Raw genomic sequence first — 23388 nt, 5'->3', positions numbered from 1 at the left:
TAAGCCCTCAGCTTCCCAGCATCGTCTGCCCCCCAGAGCCCTGGCCAGGGCGCTAGGTGAGATGCTACATGCTGTGGATGCATTCGGTGGGAAGAGCAGCCGGAGTGCTCAGTGAAGAGGAGGGGTGTCAGGGTTCCCAGAGGGGCCTCGGTGTGGCCAGCTGCAGTGGACGCTACATTCCTCAAAAAAGAGCAGAGGCGCTGGGAGAGGCAGAGGTGGAACAAAGAACAAGACAGAAAACTAAGCAGGGACCACCAAGAACAGGCACAGGCGGGGACACGCAGGCTCTGCCCTGAGCCTAGGACCAGGTGGGATGGACCAATGGCTGCGTCTCCCACTTCCACCCCTGGACTCAAGGGGAGTCCTGTCCACGCAACTCTCCTTTGGGTTTCTTTACAACGAGACACAGAGAGACATGGATTTCAGCCCATATAGTCACTAAGACCAAATACACCCAGACAAATGAACAGATCTAACATGGTCACACACAGACACACACACAAACACACACGCACACATACTAGAGTCTCCACTGCCAGCTGGGACAGGCCCAGTAGCCAACAGGCATGCAGCAAGGCAAGGGGTCCAGAAAGACGTGAAGACTATGTACAGGGGAGGAGACGGGGGGTGGCAGCACCCCTTCCCACACTGCATCCAGGCCTCTTCCTGAGGTCCTTAGGAGCATGAGGGGCTGGTGGCACTCTCCAGGGAGGACTGGGACAGGCGCCTGGTGAGGGAGCCGAGCGTAGAGTCTGCCACTGAGGACGTGGGGAAGAGTTTGTACCAGCCGGTGACCGCGGCACTCAGGTCCAGCTCGTCCAGCATGATCTGGGCCATGCCCATGAAGCACTTGTGGTCCATGCGGCCATAGTCTCCCCAGACGATCACCTGCCAGTGGGGAGGAAGAGAGAGGAGCTGAGCCACGTCTCCAACTCGAGGGCTGGGCAGTGGGCCCAGGAACCATGTAGAAGTTTTGCCAGGTCACAGATGGGGCAGAGAGAGGCAGAACTCACACTGACTTTGGGCAGCAACTTACTGAGCACTTAAGGTGTGCCAGGCTCGACCCTACAGACTTTATATACGTTATCTCAATTGTTACAACCATCTAGGTAGAGGTGCTATGTATTACTATTTCCACAAAAAGGAAATGTATCTCAGAGATGTTAATTAACTAACCCAAAGATACACAGTAATTGGTGGCATAGCTGGGATTAGAGCCTGGGTCTGACTTCCAGAGCTTCCCAGCATCCCAGGTGACAACCTTCCTAAGGGGGCTGCAGACTGAGAGTCCAGGACCTGGGTCACAGCTCCCGCTCTGCGGCTGGATCACAGTGGGACAATCAACATTAGCACCAGGTGGAAGAAGATGGTGGTCAAACCCTGCTTCTACCTACCAGCTGTGCAACCTGGGGACAATCGAGTTATCCCCCCGAACCTTGGTGTCCTTATGAATCAACAGGGAGCAAAAACACCTTCACCGGGTTGTAACAAAAAATGGGTAAAGCATATTTAAGGCGTCTGGCACAAGATAAATCATAAATAAGACAAATTTTAAATCACAGTCTTTGAGAGTGGCCCCGCCCCACTGGCCCCATGACACTCACCTGCAGCACCTTGCCCTGGGGCCCCTCGTCAAAGAGCAGAGCCTGCTGGTACAGGGGATCACAGGTCTTCTTGGCCACCTTTGTCTTCTTCTTGGCCAAGCAGGCCCCGTTCTCAAGCAGGTAAACCTTGATATAGGTGGCTGAGGGATGGAAGAGAGCATGACGGGGAGGTGTCCAGGGGAAACTTCTGTGGCCCGCCCCATCCCCTAGCCTCCATGTGATCCTGGAGGGGAGCAGGATGAGCTGACCAGGGGACAGCAGGTGGAGAGACGGGCTCCAACACCGACTCCTCCGTCCTCCCCTCCCCCGCCCCCACTCACTGGCCTTCCAGGCCATCCGTGACTCCAGTGTTGAGAATACCGATTAGGCCAGTGGGGAGCTGGGACTCTCTAGACCCAGAACTCAGCTGTATATCCCTCCCTGGCAGGACCTCATTTCCACAATCCCTCTCCCAGCTGCTCTGCTTCACCTGGGAGGGATTTGGAGCCTGGTTTGGGGGTCAGGCCCCGAGCCTCAATCACTTCCACCTCCAGCTGGCCGCTCCGGTCCATGATGGCAATGTGCACATCCCCTGCAAGGGAGAAGAGGGACAGTTCAGGCAGAGCCAGACCAAGGGGCAGGCCGGCCAGCCACCGTGCAGCACGCCAGTCTGCAGAGGATGTTCCAGCACTGGAAAGGGCACAAGATGGACAAAACTGTATGCGCCGGAGCTGCTCTCGGGAGACCACTTTAGAGCAGCTGAGAAATGCTTTGATAGGGCCCTTACGGTGGGATGGCGGCATGACCCTCAAGGGACCTGTTTGGGGAACAACAAATGTAAGCCTGGTTATGGGCGGTGGAGAGGTGTTCTGCTTCACTGAGCAGAATAGCAAGTTTGGGCACAGAGCTTCCTGTATCAGGAAGACAGAGGGGAGGCTGTGGGCTCAGTGGCTCTTCTTCACCTGCTACACAGTGGTCATCAGCCACTCCCCTAAATAAACATCAAACAAATATTTAAAGGATATCAGTTTGGAGAGACGTTGAGATACAAGCCTGCCCAGGACACGAGGCACGTCCTGGAAATGAGGGCCTGCTCGTACCCTTGATAAAGGATGTGGGGGAGGCAGCAGATGTCCCGGGAGCACAGAGTGAGAACTCCTCTCTGTGCCCCACAAAATGGATTATCCAGCTGGGGCAAGTTCTGTGTGTGGAGGCATATCAGTCGTCTGACTTCTAGAACTCTTGGCTTTGTTTGACACAGGTTAGCAGAATTTGTAATTCTGCACTAGTCACTTGGGACGTCCTTCAAAGGGGTGCAGAATCATAAGCCTGATGCAGAAAAACTAAAATGGGCCAGACTTTGGGTTTAGCCACCCATTTTAGATTCTCTGAGCCGTCATGCAACTGTTTGTATTTGCACACTTTGGAAGATGGAGATTTATGACTTTCAGGAGACATCCTGGAATTCATCCCTCTCCCTCTAGCTATTCCTGACCTCCCCATGGGGAATAGGGAGGGGGAGGTCTCAGGAATTAATCTCCACGTCTCACTGTAACATCCCTAACAAGGTGAGCCAAGGCAAACCGGTCCTTCCCAGTTTAGGACACCAGGGGGCACCACACACAAGTGTTCTAGGCTGTGATGGCGTATTAGCCTTGTGGAAGTGGCTGATTCCTCTCACTGCCTCCCAGCCCTTGGCCCAAAGCAGACTATCCAGGCCCTTGAAAGCCTGAAAGCGGACTTCCCTGGTGGCGCAGTGGTTAAGAATCCGCCTGTCAATGCAGGGGACACGGGTTCAAGCCCTGGTCTGGGAAGATCCCACATGCCATTGAGCAACTAAGCCCGCGTGCCACAACTACGGAGCCTGTGCTCTAGAGCCCATGAGACACAACTACTGAGCCTGCGTGCTGCAACTACTGAAGCCCGTGTGCCTAGAGCCTGTGCTCTGCAACAAGAGAAGCCACCGCAATGAGAAGCCCACGCACCGCAACGAAGACCCAACACAGCCAAAAATAAATAAATAAATAAATATATTTTTAAAAAAGTCTGAAAGCAAGGGCTGGGAATTAGCCAAATCCCACCCAAGAGCCCAGTGGGAGCTGACATTCACCCTCTGAGGGTCCCTGTGGACCCCTCTTCCAGCAGACAAAGGCTCCTGTGTGAGCAGTTTAGAGGAAGACAGGGCAGTACAGTGGGAGGAGTCCTGGCCTGGAATGGAATGCCAGCTCCACGCATGGCTCACAGCAGGGCTGTCTGCACTCAACTTCCTCATTTGCTGTGAGGTCAAAGGTTAGACACTGTCTATGTGAGGGCTGAGTGCAGACGTCTGGGTCAGACACTGCTCAGGTCAGACTGATGGGGAAGGAAGGGTGGAGGTGAGGAGGCATCTCTGGGGAAGCTAGCCTGGGAGTTGCTGCTTGAAGCCAACACAGCCAGGATCTAAGGGAGAGAGAGAGGGAGCAAGCCAGAACTGCAGCTAAAAGGACCAAGAATAGACTGTAGGGAGTACTTCCTAGCTGCAGAGAAGAAGGATGAGAAAATTACTAAAAGTCTTCTAGGTGTCAGGCACTGTTAGAAGTAACAAGTCAAATAAGACAGTTCCTAAGGCGTAAATGAAATATTTCATGCGAAGCATCAAATAGGGACTCAATACATTGTCTTTAGATCGCAGAACTACGGCAGGCATTATTATTCCCATCTTACAGATGAGGAAACCGAGGTTCAAAGAAGGGATGTGACTTGGCGAAGGTCCCACAGATAATCAGTGATGGAGCAGACTCCATGGATGTCAATGCCATGATGATTTTTGTTCACCATTTTATGCCTGGCACTTAGCACAGCGGGGCACACAGTAGGCGGTGAGAGAGTGGGTGAGTGTGTGGTGACGCGAGGGAGGGAATGTGCTGGAAAAGCTGCTGCAGGGCGGCTGGCAGAGAAAGGCTGGAACCCCTTTCCTCTCTGCTGCGGGAGGGATTGAGGAGTGCATGCTGACTCCTCCTCACTGGCACAAAAGCCCGAGTGAGGACTCCTTTCTGCTGCTTGCATTGCATCACGCAGGGCCCCCACTGAGCTCACCCTTTCTGCTGCGTGGCTGCCGTTGCCCCACTCACCCTGCCCTTGAGAAGACTCACCCATTGGTGGCGTTGCCAGCGTCTGTCGCCCGACAATCTGGGCTGGTCCCAGGCCATCCAGGAAATCGCTGAACTGGCTTTCACCTCCAAGCCGGGTGGTGGGGAAGATGAACCTGGAGAAGGAGGCGTGAGGTGCGTGAGGGCATCTGGATGGCGGGACGCAGTGGTTCTGCCCCTGGGGCACTGGGCACTCCCTCTGTGCCTCAACCTCCCCTCTACAACGTGCGAGTGTACTACTGTGGCTGGGGTCAAACAGAACTGTTCAGCTCTGCACATTAAAGAAAAATACTTTGATGCCACTTGAGAAAAGAGACTAATAAACACACATAATCATGGTATTTAATCCTCAAGCGCCAGAATTTCTAAGGTGACCCTGAAAAGGCAGGGCTTGCTGGACACTTGCATCCTCACCAGGGGGTGTTAATGCCAAGAACCAGAGACAAAGGCCAGAAATTTCAATGCCCAGAACAAGTTCTAAGAACTGAGTTTGAGTTGACTATAAGTTTGAAATCCAAGTCAATAATGTGAGATGGTATCCAAAACAGCAACTGAGACCAAAATAACACAATTTCAGGTTTGAGATTAATGACAAGTGATGGTGGGTGGCCCATGGCTGTGGGGAGCCTGGAAATAGTAACAGAAAAAACTGACAGTGATTGAAATTTGGCCAGATGCCAACAGCGCACTAAACACTCCACTGTATCATTTAACCCTTACCACCACTGTGGGTGGCAGGAGCTATTATCCAGTTTTACAGATGAGACAACAGAGGCTCCAAACGGTAAGAGGCTTGCCTTGCCTACAAAACGGAGATGAAACCCAACTCATACAGGGTGATGGTGAGGATTAGGGCAGATGGTGCAGGAGCAATTCCAGACAAACAGGAAACAATCAGTGGCAGTTACTGAGGCTGTTGGTGTGATCATCATGGGAAATGTGCTACTTTTGCATGTCCTCAAGCCTAGATGTTCTGGGGAGGACAGCAGAGAAAGGACAGGTGAGGGAGGGCTGGCCCAGAACTGCCCAGAGGCTACAATGGACCAAAGAATGTTCTAAGATCTCCTAGAATAGCCCAGGCTCCTGCCTAGAGAGAGAAAATGTTGTCCCAGAACCAATCCCCTGTTGGACCATTTGGCCTGAGTCCCCCTTGGCCAGAGACAGGCAGGAAGGGGAGACAGGCTACATACACTTATTGGAAAGGACCTGTGTCTCTCCTCTACCAGGCTCAGCCTTCACACCCCAGGAAGGGGCTTCAAGGCCCGTCCATTTTTATTGGCCACAGTCAGCAATAGCCTAATATCACATTTTTAGGATAATGGGATCTGAAAAGGTTAAATGAATAGCCAAGATACGGAAGCAAACTAAGTGTCTATCAACAGATGAATGGATAAAGAAGATGTGATATATATATATCACATATATATATAGATGTGACATATATATATATATATATATATATATATATATATATATATATATATATATATATATATATATATGATGGAATATTACTCAGCCATAAAAAAGAATGAAATAACGCCATTTGCAGCAACATGGATGGACCTAGAGATTATCATACTAAGTGAAGTAAGTCAGACAGAGAAAGACAAATATCATATGATATCACTTTTATGTGGAATCTAAAAAATAGTACAAATAAACTTATTTGCAAAACAGAAACAGACTCACAGATATAGAAAACAAACTTATGGTTACCAAAGGAGAGGGAAGGAGGGATAAATTGGGAATATGGGATTAATAGATACATATTACTATATTAAAAAATAAATAACAAGGACCTACTGTATAGCACAGGGAACTACATTCAATATCTTGTAATAAACTCTAACAGAAAAGAATCAAAAAAGAATATATATCTACACACATATATACGTATAACCGAATCACTTTCCTGTACACCCAAAACTAACATAATATTGTAAATCGACTATACTTCAATTAAAAAAAGAGAGAGAGAAAGGATAACAACTATAACAAAAAGAAACGTAGACTCTTGAGGTCACAGAATTTCAGGAGCTTAGTATAGAGAGTGTGGAGATTGTGAAAAAAGGTTTTAGGGTCAAATGTCCTTAATTCAAATCCTAACTCCACCACCACTTAATAGCTGTGACCTTGGAAAGGTACCATACCCTCTTCCTGTGCCTCAGTTTCTCCACTTGTACAATGGAAATAATGGTAGTACCAACATCCCTCAGGGTTGTTGTATTAAATGAGACACTGTTTTTGGCCTGATAGTGGCTGGTAGGTCCCAGAGTAAGAGGCACTGATCTGAAGTGCCATTCTGCATATGGTAAATCCTAGCAGCTACTCACATTCATAGAAGCAGGCATAGTAGCAAGACACGTGATCATAGAATTTAAATAATATAGCCACAGAATCCTGAAATCATTGGGCCTTGATGAAGCTGATTCAGAAAATCTTAATCATATAACCATCATTTCATAGATTTAGAAGAGATCCAAGAGAATATCTAACCCAGAAACTTTCAAATTTTTGACTGCAACCCATATGCATATGTAAGAAATACATTTAACGTCATAGACCTACGTGCATCTATACATCTATCTATCTATTGAAAAGTTCACAAGGTAATTTTTCCTTCCTCCATAGGATACATCTGAATTTCCTATTTCCTTTTCTAATGCTGGTTTTGACCCACTAAACAGATTTTACTTCCTGCCTGTGAGTCATCATCCAGTTTGAAAAACAGTGATCTAGTCCAAACTCCTGCCCTAAGCTCCAAGCAAGTCCACTTGTGAGAACTCCATTCAGCTGAGCTGTAACAACTGTTTCAGATTTAAAAGATTTTAGGATCCCATTTTCCTTTCCAACCCTTTCCTCTGGAGCAGGATGGTATGGAGGTCTTGGGAGGTGGGAGGCATGAAACATACTGGTGGGATGAACTGCTCCTGGGCCACTGGGGTATTCTGATGGGAAACAGAGGCTGGCCCAGAGCAATAGGAAGACTGGGGCCCAGGCAGCGGGTGTCCAGGGGAGGGGGACAGAGGGAGGCGGGGATACAGAGGAACTCAGATAATTGGGCTGGAAACGCAAGCAGATTTTCCAGCCCTGTGCCTGTGACCAGAGGACCCAGGTGGAGGGTGGGTACACGGTGGGGGTGGGCTGAACGCACGTGCCATCGGAGCTATTGCTGTTGGTGCTCCCGTCCGTGGACTCCCGGCTGCCCTGGCGAGGGACCCGACTCCGCATCTCCACGGCAACACCCGTCTCCGTGCTCCGCCGGATGTTGCTGCGCAGTTTCTTGGTGGCCCCCTCTGTGACACCCCCCGAAGCACAGACAAGGAACAGGTCAGATCACTGAGGAGGCTTCTCCGAGATCACTGCTAAAGTCATCCTCTTGGGAGGGGACAGGATAGGCAGGGCTCTGGCTGGAGGCAGGGCCACTGCTGAGATGACCTCTAGAGCCGGTCTGCAGCCTGACCCCTGGCCCTGCTCAGGGCAGTGACGCAGACAAAGTAGACTAGAAGGATGGCTGGAGGCAGAGTGGAGATGGTGGGGCTACGGGTGGGGAGGCAGCAGGCAGCGCTCAGCCCTGCAGCCCTCCACCCTCGGTCTCCTTCCTGCCAGGCTCCCCTGACCCACACCTTGCCACTCAATTTCAGCCCTTGCCCCAAAGGGTTAAGTTTCTTCTTCTGGAAAGTTTGCCTTCTCTGGAATTTCCAGATTTGCTTTTCCTCTTCCAGGTACTCTCCTGAACCCTGTCACTCCCAGACATCACAACCCACCTCTGTGATACCTTCACAGGTCCTATAAAAAACAAACAAACCCATGTGAATCCTGACCACTGGCAAACTAACACCCATTCTCAAGGTGGGTCTGAATGTGGAGGGGCATGTGTGTGGAGACGTGGAGAAGCCACTAGAAAAATAAGATGAGAGAGAGACTCCTAGGCTGACCTGAACTGACTTTGAGGGAGAGGTCTGCAGAAGAACCTCAGAAGCTGTGTGGTGAGAGCTCACCCCCAGTGTCTCTGTAGCTCCTGTTCGGGGGGCCCTCTACCCCTAGGTCCCCTCTTCAGCCTTGCATGAAACATGGGGCACTTTGCCTCTCCTAGCAGCGCACCATCCTGCCTGGGTTTCCATGGCAACCTCCTCAGCACTGCAGTGTGGTCCCTTTAGACACTCTCTCTGCCTGGCGGGGGCGGGCAGACAGAAGACGGGGTGTGGGTTTTCAGGGACTTCCCCTCCTGAAGCTTGGCTGCCTGAGGCGCTTGATGGGGAGGGAAGTGACGCTCACATAGGGACTATACCAAAGGAGCCTTTTGCTGTCACTGGTTAGAGGTCCAGGCAAATTAAGAGTGGAGTTGCTTACAGGGATGGGCAGAGGCCAGGGTGAGGCAGGCAGCACAGCCCCCTAAAGCAGCAGGGAGGGGGGAGCTGGTTACCTTGGAAATTCCCTCTCCCACTAACACCCAACGGTGGGTTGGGAGGGGACGTTCGAGACCCCAGCCTGGAAAAGGGGGACTTTATTCCTCCTGCTTTGCCCTACTTATCTTTCAGGAAGTCCCATCGGGAGAGGAAAGGCTGAGAGGATGGGATGGGGGGACTGGGAGTGGGGTGCTGTAAGGAGGAATGTCTTCCCTGAAACCACCCCAGCTTCTGGGATATTGGAACAGCTACTACCCAGGAATCAGTGAGACCATCAACGTGTCTGTCTCTCTTACACACACACACACCCCCCACACAGAGTCTTATTAGCTCATGCATATTTCTTTCACACAGGCATAAGCAGACACACACGAGTGCCAACAATCACATATGTTTATACAGTGATCTCACATACAAGGTCATGTGTATGTTCATATAACAGTCACACAGCCACAAATGGTCTTACCAAGTCTTAGTCATACATACACATGACACAGCGTGCCACACACATGTGACCTTCACACCATAATAACACTAGGAGCTGAACCCATCCGCTCAATCACACACATAGATGCAAACCCACAAATGGTGTGTGACCCAGCACACACAGAGGGCTGGGCAATAATTGTGGGTGGGGGGGACTTGCCCTGTCCCTTGCTCCTAACTGCCACATCCCCTCTAATCCGATTAGAAGACAGAAGGGCCTGTGGGGGCCACACTTCACCCTCCTTCTCCTCAAACCCCCCCAACATACACCCTGAGCTTAAGTCAGAGCCTCACCACCTCGTGACCCCAATCCCCCGTCTTCTAGAGCTTAGGAAAGCTTTGACCCATTTGGGAGAAAATTTACCTTCTTTGATCTGGCCAACCTACTGTGAGCCACTGGGTAGGGAAGTTACAGAATCCTGAAATGCCATTTCACAGATGGGGAACCTAAAGTCCAAGCACCCATAGAGCTGGGGCTAGACCCTAGGCCCACTGACTCCCAGTTCACTGATATGCTACTTTTCACTCCCCTCCACCAACTCCACACTGTTTTGAGATGTGATTCAGCAGAGATTAAGTTCCATGTCTCTGGGTGAGGAGGAAGGTCTTGCAAACTCAGAGAAAATTCCTCTACTGGTTTCATACCTGTCCAGTCTCTGAACTCTGTTGATCTGGGGAGTAACTTCATGTAGCCTCTCTCCCTAGAGAACTGGACCAAGTTGCTTGCAATAATTCTGTAGTCCTTGGAGACCAAAAGACTCCAGGGACCATCCCATCTGTCCCACCATGAACAAGGGAGAGGAAAACACAGCCTCCAGCAGCACTCCCCATAGGATCTCCTGGAATGATCCTGAGCCCTCGCCCCAGCCTGGTCCAGGGCCCAGAGACTAGGAGGGGAGAGCCACTGTCCTTGGTACTGAAAAGAGAAGCTCCATTTGGGCAAAGGCAAGGACAGCCCAGGATGGCCCTGTGTAGACCCAGCCTAAGGCCAGGCCAGAACCCACCTGTGTCCTGGGAGCCCAAAGATCTGACCCCACCTTCCTCTCTGCTCCCACAACTTAAAGAATGTTAAATCTAGAAGGAAGCTGGGAGACAGCCTTTTAAGCTCCATTTTACAGAAGAGGAAACTGAGGCCCAGTGGGAAAGTGACTCTACCAAGGTCCCATGAGGAGTTAGAGCCAGGACTAGTCCTCTAAAGTTTCAGGGTGAGTTTCTGGAAGGCAATTCTAGGGCTACATAAGGAATAAGATGGAAGGGGCAGGCAGAGGGCAGGGGAACTAGAGGGGAGGCTGGCGCAATAGACCAGGCTTTGAAACAAAGAGGATAGGATGGGTGGGGCTCAAGCCAATGAGCAGTATGGAGGACCTGGGAAGGGCAGACTCATAGCCCAGAAGACTGGGTCCTGGAGAGGAGTTCCTCCCCACTTCACACAGCCCCGCCCTGCAGGGAACTGAGCCATCCCACCGGGGGCAGTAGGGTCACCCTGCTAGGATCTTATCCCAGAACAGAGTTTCCGGGGCCAATGCCCACAGTGATCGGCCCCATACCTCCCTCTGAGGCCAGACCCAGGATGGCGCTTTAAGCTGGGACACTGGCAACCTCAAGGCCTGGGAGAACAAAATGGGGACAAGTAATTATGAAGAGGAGAGGAGTATTCTACAAGCAAGGGGCAGAGCTGTGGAGGCCAGAGAAGTCACTTTTTTTTTGGCCCTCTGTGTCCCCATGGGTAATAATAACACCAACAATTTACCAAGTGTCTAGTACGTGCCAGGCAAGAGGCTGGGTACCTTTACACATCCTATCTTATTCAATCCCCTGGACAACACAGCAAGGCATGTATTATTGTCCTTATTCTACAGATGAGGAAGCGGGCTCAGAGAGGTGAAGTAACTTGCCCAAGTCACCCAGCTAGTAAATGACAGGGTGTATCTCTGAAGGCCAATTTGAAGTCCTTCTCCAAAAAAGTGCCTTCTCGTCTCCAGGCTCAGATGCCTCATCAATAAAATGAGTACATCAGACCAGAGGATCTCCAGATCCCCAGGGCCCCTTCCTGCTCTGACATTTGGCAACTGGATGATTCAGAGAGACCTTTGGTTAGAAGGGCAGTGGGCAATTCCCCTGGCTCCCCAGACATTCAGCCATGCCCTTGCATACCGCAGAGACAAGTGATCTGGAAGCCCCATCATCGTTCATTTTCCCTCAAGGCTGGAGGTCATCCTGGTGTCTGCTCCAATCCCTGCCTGCTGACTGTGGAGCCTAGGTAGGTGGACAGTCCCAGGCAGTTCACTGATATGTCTCACAGTGACTCAGGCACCTGTCCTGGCCTTGGAAGACTGTCTCTCCAAATCATTTGGGCATGAAGAGACCTTTGGGTCTGAAGCTGAATCAGCCAATTCAGCCAGAGATCAGCAGGGCTTGGTTTCCTGAAGCCAGACTCCTGGGGGCCCTCCTAATCTTAGTCCCCCAACCTTAATGCCACCCCCTTGGTCCTGTCCCAGCCCAACTCCTGGATTCCTAGATCCCCATCTTCCTGACTCCCTAGTGTCAAGCATATTCACAGGGGCCATGCTCATCCCGGGGCACTCATAATCTCAAGCCCCCTCCCCGTCTAGCATTTCTCTGAGCCAGAAACCATATCGCAGCTTGATTGCTGGAAAAGACCATCCCACATGCTCCTGTGGAGGGCTTTGTAAAAATCTATTTTAAGGCCTGGAAAAGTCCCCCAGCCCCAGCCCCAGCTGGGAGTCTTGATGGGCATTCTCCCCAGATCCTCCAGTGCCCCATCCCCTCACCACCCGCATCCAGCTGCCTATTTGAAGGTTTCTTAGGGAAGTTGTTACTCTGAGCAAAATAAGCAGGAAGAGATTTTAAAACAAAACCAGCTGGTGTCTGGGCTGATGCCACAAAGTGAGGAGGTCTTGGTGGGGTGATGACATGAGCTCCAGGTGTGACTGTGTGTGACAAGGTGGGTCACCCGCCAGGCTGAGCATAAGTAGGATTCTATAACCAGGTGTCTGAGAAAGTATGCTGTATTTATCAGGAGGTAGCTGTGAAGGTAGTGTGTGAATGTGGCTTTGTGAGGTATATGCGTACACACATGTGATGTGTTTCTATGACCACAGGCCACTGAGTGTGCATGTGCGTAAGGGTAGGTTTCCTGAGCAATTGAGCATGCTATTTATGTGATTATGCAAGGCATGTGTCTTTGTATGTGTGTGTCTCTCTCGTGGCTTTGTAACATATGTGTGCAGCTACTTGTACTTAGGAAACTCGAAGATTACAGGTGAGACTGAATCCCGTGGATGTTTCTGTGAAGCTGTGGTGTCACTCAGCACAGTGCCAGGAACATGATGGCTGCTTAATGAATAACTGCTGATAAATGCTTAAGTCTGTGCAGAGGCAGCAGAGCACCAAGGTTAGGAGCATGAACTCGGGAGCCCAATGCTGGGGTTTGAACCCAGACTCCACCACCTACTAGCTGTATAGTTTGGGGCATCTTACTTCCCTTCTCTGTGCTCCAGTACCCTCCACATAGAGTTACAGAAGGAGTCAGTGAGTAGGACATGGACTAGACCCAGAGCAGCACCTGGTACATGGTAAGTGCAACATAAAGATGTGTGGGGGTGGGAGTGCCCACCCGTGAGAACCGCCCCTGGGCGCCCCGTCACTGTGAGGGGCCCCACCCCAGCGCGGGGTGCCCCACACCCCTCACCAGCCTGGGGGAGCTGAAGGGTGCTCCTGCTCCACTGGGTCAGGCCCACGATGGCCACCATCTTGGCCCCAAGGCTGCTGCGCCGCTTCTTGGCGGTGGTGGTCCCGGTCCCGTCCCCAGCCTGCTGGGATCCGCAGATTTCGCCACTGATGCTGGAGCTCCGCACCACGTTCCTGGAGGCCGCAGCTGAGGCCGGACCTGGCTCCCCGTTAAACATGATCCACGGGGCGGCAGGGCCTCAGGCAACCCTGTGGGGCAGCGGGAGAGACAAAGGGGTCCCACGTCAGACCCTGGGCCCCTCTACCGCCGCCCCACCCCTTCCTAGCTGTGTGACCTCGGGCAAGGCGCTCAGCCTCTCTGAGGTTGTGGGGATGAAATGAACAAGTCAATGTAAAGGGTGTGCCCAGAATCTGGCTCGATGAACGGGACTATTCTCATTAGCATGTGGCTGCCCCGACAAGTGACCTGGTTTGGCGGTGAAGGCGGAGGCCGTGCAGTTATGTGACCCACTCTTGAATTCCAGAGGCCTCTACCCACTAGCTGTGTGACCTCATGACCAAACATCTCGGGGGTTTCAGTGAACACCTCAGCAAAATGAGAAATGAAAGCACTTACCTCGTAGGACTGTTGTAAGGATTAAATTAGCGCAGGTGAAAGTGCCTGGAACGGTATCAGGCACGGAGTAAATATTCAGTAAGCGTGACTGTTGTTTTCACAGCCAAAAAATGAGAACAGGCAGAACAAAACTGGCTCCAGCCTGCGCAGACTGTGGAAGGGGTCCTCCTGCTTGAAGCGGGTGGGACAGAAAAGTGTAAAGAAGCAGGGAAAATCACCCTTACTGGGAGGCGGCCACTGCAGGCATCTTAGCCGATTTCTTCCCAGTCTCTTTTTCACACATTTCAAAAAATAACTGAACTCATACTGCCAATACAATTTTATATCCTGCTATTTCTCATTTAATGTTATATCACAAGACTTTCCAGTGTTGTTAACACTTTGTAGAAATGTTTAAATGCCACCAGTATGTTCCATTGTATGGAGGCACTATAATTGACTTAAATGTTTCAATACGGTTTACTGCTTAGATCAAGTCCAACTTTCTCCTCTCTCTCTCTCTCCCTTTCTCTCCTGTCTTTTAAACAACACTGCAATAAAGATCTTTGTACACTGATTTTTATCTGCTTATTTCCCTAGGATCAACTCCTGGAAATGAGGTGACTGGGCTAGTGAGTGTGAACGCCACTGGTAGCTTTTCACTTCCTGCTTCCTGACAGAGCTCTGGTTTTGTCCACCTCATCCCTTGTTTTAGAGGCAGATCCTGATTTGTTTAAAACAATCAGTGAGTGGCATTCACCTTGGTAACTCTTACTGATCCAAGGGTGGGCATATGACTAAGTTGGCCCAATCTGACTTAAGGGGAAGATTTGGATTCCAGGCTTACAAGAGAGGTGGGTGCTTCTCCCTCTGTCTGTCTTTTCCCTTCCTCCCTTAATACCTCTCTCCCGAGAGAGAGCCCACCCCAGGATGAAGCCAGTGCTGCTGAGGGTGGCATGGCACAGAGACAGAAAGGACCTCAGGCCAACCTGGAGCCTGCCTTCTCTGGCCTTCCTGCTATGTGAGACAATGTGTTTTCCATTGCCTAAGCCAGTTTGACTCAGGGTTCTCTGTTACATCCAAAAGCATCTTACCTAATACTGAGAGCATAAACATTTTTCTGATTCTTGGAATATATTGCCAAATTCCTTTCCAAAGTAGACAAATTTTCTCTCTAATGCTGCATTCAACAAATACCTAAAGGGAATATAGCCAATATTTTATAGTAACAATAAATGGAGTATTAACTTTAAAAATTGTGAATTACTATACTGTACACCTATATAATACTGTACATCAAGTATACTTCAATTAAAAAAACGATTCCAAAAAAAAATGTCAGTTATTCCTAAATTAATCTATAGATTCAGCACAATCCCAATCAATATTCTAACTGGCCTTCTTGTAGAAACTGGCAAGTTGATGTCCTAAAATAATCAAGGCCATTTAAAACTTTTTATCTATTCCTTTTTAAAAACTGAAGTATAATTGACCTACAACACTATGTTAGATCCAGGTACACAAGATAGTGATTTGATAGTTCAATACATTACAAAATGATCACCACAAGTGATCCCAAGTTTTAAGTATCATATTTATGCTAAAGGTCATCATTTTATTTAATAATATACTTTAGAAAGGTATTTTGGGGGGAATTTACTGGCGGTCCAGTGGTTAGGACTCCGCGCTTCCACTGCAGGGGGCACGGGTTTGATCCCTGGTTGGGGAACTAAGATCCTGCAAGCTGCATGGTACAGCCAAAAAAAAAAAAAAGAAAAATATTTTTTCTCTGAGTATAAAATTGAGAAAAAAATGTTAAAAAAAATTTAAACCCCTAAAATTCCAAGGCCTCTGCTGAGTGCCAGTGATACAGTAGTGAGCCAGGCCGACTTCGTCCTGCCCTCCCAGAGCCTCCAGTCCAGGAGAGACAGACAGTGAATAACTAGTTATGCAATTAAATATTTAATGGCGGTTCCAACGAGTGCTAGGGAAGAGGACAGAGGGCGCTGGAAGTCACTCCGGGGAGCAGGGCAGCAGGTGCCCGTGGCTCTGTTTAGTGCAGAGGTGGGATCTCCTGCTGTCGCCCTCTACAACTTGGCTGAAAGTCCTAGGCTCGGACAGAGTACAGGAGAGACAGCTGCAGGCAGGCTCCGCCCCCAGCCCTTCCCAGCTCTGCTGTAGCCCCCAGAGCTTTCCCCAGGGCAGCTCCCATCCCAGGGCTCAGGGCCCCATCACCCTGAGGAATCCGACTTTTCAAAAGGACATAGAAAGGAGAGGGGAGATGGGGGTGGGAAGGGAAGGCACCACTCCAGCTGACGAGGAAGACAGTCCCCAGACAGCCGAGAATGGCCACCTGGGCTCCTGATCAGCACGGCTCCCGCCGGCCTGGTGAATGAGGGATGACAGTAGGGATGAGTTAGGGCCATGTTTTGACTTCTTTGTGGCTGTTTAGACTGTTCTCGCTGGCCCTGTGATGTATGCAGAGTCTCGGATTGTATTTCTCCATCCATCCCCCATCAACCTTGCAGCTAATGGAAAGTCCCCCTGGACTTGGGCCTATGATGACCTCTTTAGTTTCCAATTCTAGTGCCAGTTTGTGTGTTTTTTTGGTATCTGCATGGTCTTTTGGTGGACGGTGGGAGAGGGCTTATCTGATACGTTGAACCAGCTAGAGCAAAAGCCTAATTTACTCCTTAAAGTATTTCTGTTACATGTGTAGTTATCTCCATGTCACAGATGAGAAAACCCAGTCTCAGAGAAGTTAAGGCCTTGCCCATCCAACCCAGCTAAGAAGTGGCCAGGCCTGGACTCCTGTTTCCGGGTCTCCTGTTTCCACGAAGAGACAGACACGCTCAGCAGCCCTTACTCCTTCACCCCAGAGCTCACCCAAAGAGGGGGCCCAGGCCTCCTGCTCAGGCTCTGCCCCGGGTCTCCAGGTTCTTTGAGAAAACTGTAAGCAAAGTATCTGTGATAAGAAAACCCACTCTGGCCCAGGTTCCCAAGGCTGGCGTGAGCATCTGAGGGGCAGCAGAGATGCTACTCGGACCAGAGCTGGAGAAGCAACTGCTTCCCTGGTGTTGCCGACAGGAAGCTCAAGAACACTGCTCCCAGGGGAAGAGAAGGAAAGAGGGTAAGGGACAAAATTCTTGACCCTGCCAACCCAGGGGCTCATGTTTCCTCATGAATAATGAATGGAACCGACAAGCAGATGGTTTGACATCCAGGACTCTGCACCATCCGCAGCCACATTCTCATCTTTAACCACCCGGGGACCACCCAGGGGGCCTGGAGAGCTGACGAATGTTTAGGAGGGCCCAGCAGGCAGGGGCTACCCCCAAGGGGACAGGAGAAGCTGAGCCTGACCCAAAGCACTGGACCCAGGATCTTAGGGGCTGCCCCCCGGTCCCAAGTCCAGGGTAGGGCAGCCTGGGAGAGTTCAGAATCAGGAGGTGGGATTAGAATGTATACTGTATAGATTAGATTCTTTGTGTGACCTTCTCTGGGCCTGGGTTCCTCATCTGTGTGTAAACTGAAGGGGTCAGATGACGTGCTCTCTAGAGTCCTTTTGACACACATGGCAGCAGCAGGCTCAGCATTCGGGCTCTAGCTGATTCTCTGGCAGCCAGTCTGGCTCAAGATGGGCAAGACAGAGAGCCAGTCAGAGCTGACTACCTGGCCCCTGTGAGGAAGGCAGTCGTACTCACAGCAGTGCCCCCAGCCATCAGACCTCAGGGATGGGAAAGGGGCAGCAGGTGGATATGGTGGCAGGGTGATGAGGGGCCGGCAGGACACAGAACACAGCACTTCACATACTGGTGGTTCTAAAAGATTGCTGAATGAATTTCTACAAAAGTCACTTCAACAATTCCCTGCCTCTGAGCAGGACTGTCCCTTTCCCAATCCAGGTCATGGCTCCTGATGGAAGGAAACCCTCCCATGATCTTGCTGGGTCACAGAAACCTTGCTCTGAAGTTCTCCCTGCTGACTCCCATCTATTGCTATAGCAGCATCTATGGCCACAGCTTGGACATCCCCTCCAGGGATCCCTTCCTACTGCCCCCCCACTCCTGCCAAGCTCCATGCCAGCAGATACCTTCCGAGTTCCCCAAGGAAGGAGCCTAGTGTTTTCTTTCTGGCCTTCAACGTTTGACCTCTACCCTGGGGTCTCAGTACCCGAAAGGCTCACAAAACCCTCTCCTGATTCCTGACCATGGCAGGACTCCGGGCTCTGCCTGGCCACCCTGGGCCCCTTGGTCCTTTTGACCATGTGTCTAACCAAGTTAATAAACCTTTTTTGAGCATCAGTAAGGCAATCCAAAAGCCCAAGATGAAACTAGCTACCCACGCCTTCAACAGAAAAGACCAAGGAATCTGTCACAGAGTGACGGACTGTTAGGCTGGAAGGGATGGCAAATTCCTAAGGCTCTTAGCACCCCTCCCTATCCTCTGCACATAGCAGACATCACTAATCCTTCTCTCTTTCTCATCAGGGCCAGATTTAACCTCAGAATCCCTCTTAACACAGTGCTGCATCACCAACTGATGAGAACCAGCTCATAAAGTCAAACTGACTTGCCTCCCTATTCCAACCTGAGCCTTTCATTTTGCAGAGGAGGAAATCAAGGCTCAGAATGGGAAAGAGTAATGGAAAACTGATGAATTCATAAAAGTGCTAATAAAAGATCAAGATGAAAAAAAAATTAATTACATGGGACTGAGTGAACTGATGAGGATGATTATAATTTTTGTGACTTTCTGTTTGAATAAAAAAAAAAATCCCACAAGGACTCAGAGGCAAAAAATATACAAATCAATTTTCACTGCAAAGTAAAGGAGCTGTTACAGTGGAGGATTACTGGACTGAATGTCAATATTATGACATAGTATGAGTGTGTTTCGTGTTTGGTAATTGCAATCATTGTTGCTTTTGTTGTGGTCATCCATTTACAATGCTTGGTGTCAGTTTATTTATCTCTTGTAAAAATAAAATACAGTGTGTGTGTGTGAAAAAAAAAACAAACAGAAAGCTAATCATGGAAAAAAAAGATTATTGTGATGATATGACATTATAATTTTAACATCTTAAAAAAAAAAAAAAAAAAAAAGAATGGGAAAGAGACACACCCAGGGTCACACAGAAAGCTGTTGACAAAACCAGAGCTCCAAACCAAGACTCCTAACTCCCAGGTCCTACATCACCTGTCAGGTGCTTCCTCCCCACCTCTCACCTCGAAGACAACCCAAACTCACCAAACTGATGAATCTGAATGTGGTGTTCCCATCACAGGGGGCTGTGCCCCTCCCAACAGCACACACCTAGGGCATTTACACAAGCCTTCTGTTAACTTCTGAGACACCAGTTTTCAAGAAAGGAGGTGAAGACAATCAGGGTAGCTTCCAGGAGGAGGTGATGTGATAAGAGTCTGGAAGGAAAAAGGGGAGCTTAGAGGAAGGGCTCGAGAGGACATGTGTCCTCCTGGGATTCTAGTAGCTTGTGGAGTAAAGAGACAGACTTTGGAGATAGTTGTGTGACCGTCAGCAAATCATTCAAACTCTCTGATGCTGTTTCCTCCTTGTCCAAACTCCTGGGTCCCCTAATCTGCCTTTAGGCACTTTAATGTTAAATTGCTGGTGCTAATGCCAAGGGACTCATCCAGGTCCAACTGCTAAGGAGCTCAGACCTTATTCTTCCTCTGTCCTCCCCCTGACCGATGGGGTCTGTGTCCCTCCCCAGACACTCTGTGACACGACCATCAGTCAGGAGTGTGTGTATTGGGGGTGTATCAGGGGGCCGACTCCCGGCTCCACCCGCAGTGTGTGATCCTGAGCAGGTCATTCAGCTTCTCTGAACGCTCATCTCCTCTTCTATAAAATGAGTCTACTGGCCATCTGGACCCAGCCCAACTCTCCACGCTGGACTGGGGATCAGATGGGTTAATGAGGAGGAGGAAAGCACAGTAATTAAAAGCACAGGCTTTGCAGGCAGACAGACTTAGTTCAAAACCTAGATCTGTCACTTACAAGCCATATAACCCAGGGCAATTTCCTTAACAAACCCCCTGAGCCTAGAGCTCCTCATCTCTCAAGTGGGGATAATAATGCCTGCCTTAGGATTCTTAGATGAAATATTACAAAAATAAGGATTGGTACATGCTACATGCTCAGCTGGGCAATTATATTATTACTATTCATAATGTGCCTTTGTAAATGGTAAAGGACTTCACAGGTGTTGGTGCTTATTAGTCTGGATTGCAACCAGGTGCAACCACTTCATGGGAAGGCTCGGAGACCAACAGGATCACCTCCCACTCCAGCCCTGGGTGCAGGATAAGTGTGGGATCTGGGTCCCTGCACCTCTCAGTTGAGGTGGGAGGTGACATGTGAGGCTGTGCTTTTCCCTGCCAGCATCTCAGCTCCTGCTCCCTCAGCGGATGCTGGGTCTGGCATTGGAGACCCCTGCCCCAACCCTTATCTAGCACTAGGGCTGCCCACCACATTGCTCATGCCAATCTGTGCCCATGTCAGAGGCCAGACTTAACCTCAGAATCCCTCTTAACACAGTGCTGCCTCACCAACTAATGAGAACCAGCTCATGAGGTAATACTGATTTTTTTTTACCTGCATCTACAGAAGGTGGGGGTATCCCTTGTTTCTAGCCTTCACTTTCCCCCTCAGGGAGAGACAGGTGGGTGACAGAGCTGGTGTGTGGTGGGGGAGGGTAAGCTGGACCCAGGGAGCACACCCAGCCTGAGTAGGGAGCACTCTGCCAGCTCCTCTCCTGGTTATGTGACTTTTATCTCCTCCAAACCAGGCTCGCACACACACTACGCATAACCGGGAGAGGCACAGGGCAAAGAATTTCAAATGTGTGATTACACACCATGCAGACCCACACAAACGATACACACTTGAAGACACAATCACATGCATACACAGACATGCACACCCCCAAGATACTCATCCACACAAAAGCACACAGGAGTAGCCACACTGACAGCCACAGGCAGGCACACACACACACACACACACACACACACACACACACCCTCCCCCTGGCCCCCGGCCCCTGCCCAGCTCAGAGGCAGGAAGAGCCCCATCCCTTCAGTGGGCAGGGAAGCAGGAAGTGTCTTACTTGGATCTGTGGGTTCCCTTGGCCAGGCATGCACACCAGCTCTGAGCAGGCGCTCGTGTGAGCTTGCACACACACACACACACATACACACACACATACACACTCTGGTCCCCAATCTCACCCCTCTGGCCCCCATCCCCACAGGCCGAACAAAGGACGTCATGGTGAGGTCGGTGGCGAGGAGATGAGAAGGCTGGCTGGGAGCAGCTGCGGTCGCCATGGCTACTGAGCTGACCCACTTCTCCTCCACCCAGCCTGGCCCACTCAGCCCAGGCAAGAAGGGACAGGCAGCTTTGGGCAGGGGGCCCTCTCCCATCACACACAGTAAAGGGGCGGCCCTCCGAGTGTGTGGTAGGGATGGGCTGAGCAGACAGACTGGGTCCTGATACAGAGGCAAGAGCCAGACATCCCCTGAGGAGAGCAGGGTGCTCAGGCCTCCCCCAGCCTCAGGGGCCCATACGGGTCATGCACTTGCCCTGGACACGTTCTCAGACACAGTCCTCATAGCAGGGCAGGGGCTTGGGTGGCTGGGCCCAACCTGTGTCCTCCAGACTCCAAGGACTCGGGACACCCAAGGGTGAGGCAGACCCAGAGCTGGGTGACGGCAGACCCGTCAGGAGACCCGTCTCCTGTTCGGAGCAAGGCTCCTGAGGGCACGGTTCGTCCTCCCCACTTGGACTGAGGGCTGCTGGGGGCATGGCCAGGCCTTCCTTCCTCAGACAGGGCTGCCGTGTGTCTTCTCTCAGCCAGGGGGCTCCGGAGGACATGGCCGCACGTCTTCCCTCAGAACTGGGTTCACAGAGGAACAACTCGGCCTTCAGACAGCTCAGTCTTGTGAGGAGATGGCTCACAAGGCAGAATGAATCCCTCCTGTGGGGCAGCCTCCCGTAGCTCCCTGCTTCCTTCAGGAGAAAGTAAAAACCCCTCACAAGGCCCACAAGTGAAGTGACCCAGCGCATCTCGCACTCCTGCCCCTCCTCCGTATTCCAGCCACACTTGCATTTTTTTCATTCCTCAAAAGTGCCACTCTGTCTCCTGCTAGCCTGGAATGCTCTTCTCCAGTCCGTCCCCACCCTCGTGTCCTGCGGACCTGGTATGTGTCGCACCATCTTTGGGGGCTAATGCCTACTCAGCGCTCAGTCCCAGGCTGGATGTCATGTCCTAGGAGAGTCTTTGCAGACAAGGTTAGTCCCCCTGTCATGCTCCCCCAGACCCTATACCATCCTTGCCTGTTGTGCGATGAATTGTGCGCTCCCCCTGCAAAACAAAGACATGTTGAAGTCCTAACCCTTGGTACCTCAGGATGTGACCTTGTTTGGAAATAGGGTTGCTGCAGATGTGATTAGTAAAACTGAGGTCATACCTAAGGAGGGCAGGGCCCTAATCCAATATGACTGGTGTCCTTATAAGAAGATGGCTGTGTGAAGACAGAGAGAGACTACAGAGAGAACCCATGTGATGATGGAGGCAGAGACTGGAGTGATACAGCAACAAGCCAAGGAACACCAAGGATTGCCATCTGTCACCAGAAGCCAGGAGAGAGCCATGGAGCAGCCTCCCTCGGAAGGAACCAACCCTACTAACACCTTGATTTTAGACTTCTAGCCTCCAGAACTGTGAGACAATAAATTTATGTTGTTTTAGGCCATCCAGTTTGTGGTACTTTGTTACAGCTGTCCTAGGAAACGAATACACTGCTGGCCCAAGCTCATTCAGTGCCCGTTTCCCACACCCCGCCCCGCTGGCTGTGCGCTGCTTAGAAACAGAAAGCATGCCATCTTCTTCATCCTGAATCCCCTATGCTTGGCACATAGTAGGGCTCTGTAAATATTTGTTGAATGAATGAATGGTGATCTAAAATAAACTTTAAAATAAAAAATGGTATTTATAGCTGGATAGCAGAATTATGAGTCATTTTTATTTTCCTTATGTGACATATTGTGTTTTCTAAAGTTACTACTTTAGAAACTGTATTAATGATCTCATAAAGAAAAAATGAAAATACATATTTTTCTTTTCAAGACATACATTAAAATAACAGACATTTCCACCAATGTGTAGTTGTGAAGAGGGAAAAGTTCTGCTCTCTGCTTGATAACTGTCTTTTTATTGATTAACTGATTCCTCCTCCTGTCACTCTAGTGGATTTACAGAGCTTGAGCTCCAGAGCCTTGTGGGGCATAGATTCCAGGTGGAAGCATCCAGAAAGACTGCACATGCTTCCTGACCATCTCCATCACCCACCCCTTCTCATAGCTTGTGACCAGATGTGGCAGCTGTTGCCTGACAGGGGCTGCTAGACTTGGCACTTGAGAATGCCACTAGAAAACACCCTGGGGCT

General features: G+C 50.4%; 1 protein-coding gene across 9 annotated transcripts in view; it reads right to left on the bottom strand.

The window, feature by feature from the left end:
• Positions 1-416: 416 nt before the first annotated feature.
• Positions 417-23388, bottom strand: part of RIMS3 (regulating synaptic membrane exocytosis 3) — a 34626-nt gene continuing 11654 nt past the window's right edge. For 3 of the 9 annotated variants that reach the window (XM_082389108.1, XM_082389103.1, XM_082389107.1), the window contains 8 exons: positions 19166-19338; positions 13937-14104; positions 13322-13569; positions 7869-8010; positions 4715-4827; positions 2074-2175; positions 1605-1744; positions 417-888 (listed from right to left, as the gene is read on the bottom strand). In XM_082389108.1, the coding sequence (XP_082245234.1) occupies positions 676-888; positions 1605-1744; positions 2074-2175; positions 4715-4827; positions 7869-8010; positions 13322-13538 (927 nt within the window). In that variant the 5' untranslated portion in view covers positions 13539-13569; positions 13937-14104; positions 19166-19338 and the 3' untranslated portion in view covers positions 417-675. Of the gene's footprint in view, positions 889-1604; positions 1745-2073; positions 2176-4714; positions 4828-7868; positions 8011-13321; positions 13570-13936; positions 14108-19161; positions 19339-23388 lie in introns of all 9 variants that reach the window. The other 6 variants (XM_082389111.1, XM_082389110.1, XM_082389104.1 and 3 more) reach the window with 5 other exon arrangements.

The sequence above is a fragment of the Balaenoptera borealis genome (genome assembly GCF_965194805.1).
Source record: "Balaenoptera borealis genome assembly, chromosome: 1".
NCBI classification, from domain to species: domain Eukaryota; kingdom Metazoa; phylum Chordata; class Mammalia; order Artiodactyla; family Balaenopteridae; genus Balaenoptera; species Balaenoptera borealis.
Note: the sequence above shows the minus strand (reverse complement) of the source record. Positions and strands in the feature narration are given on the sequence as shown.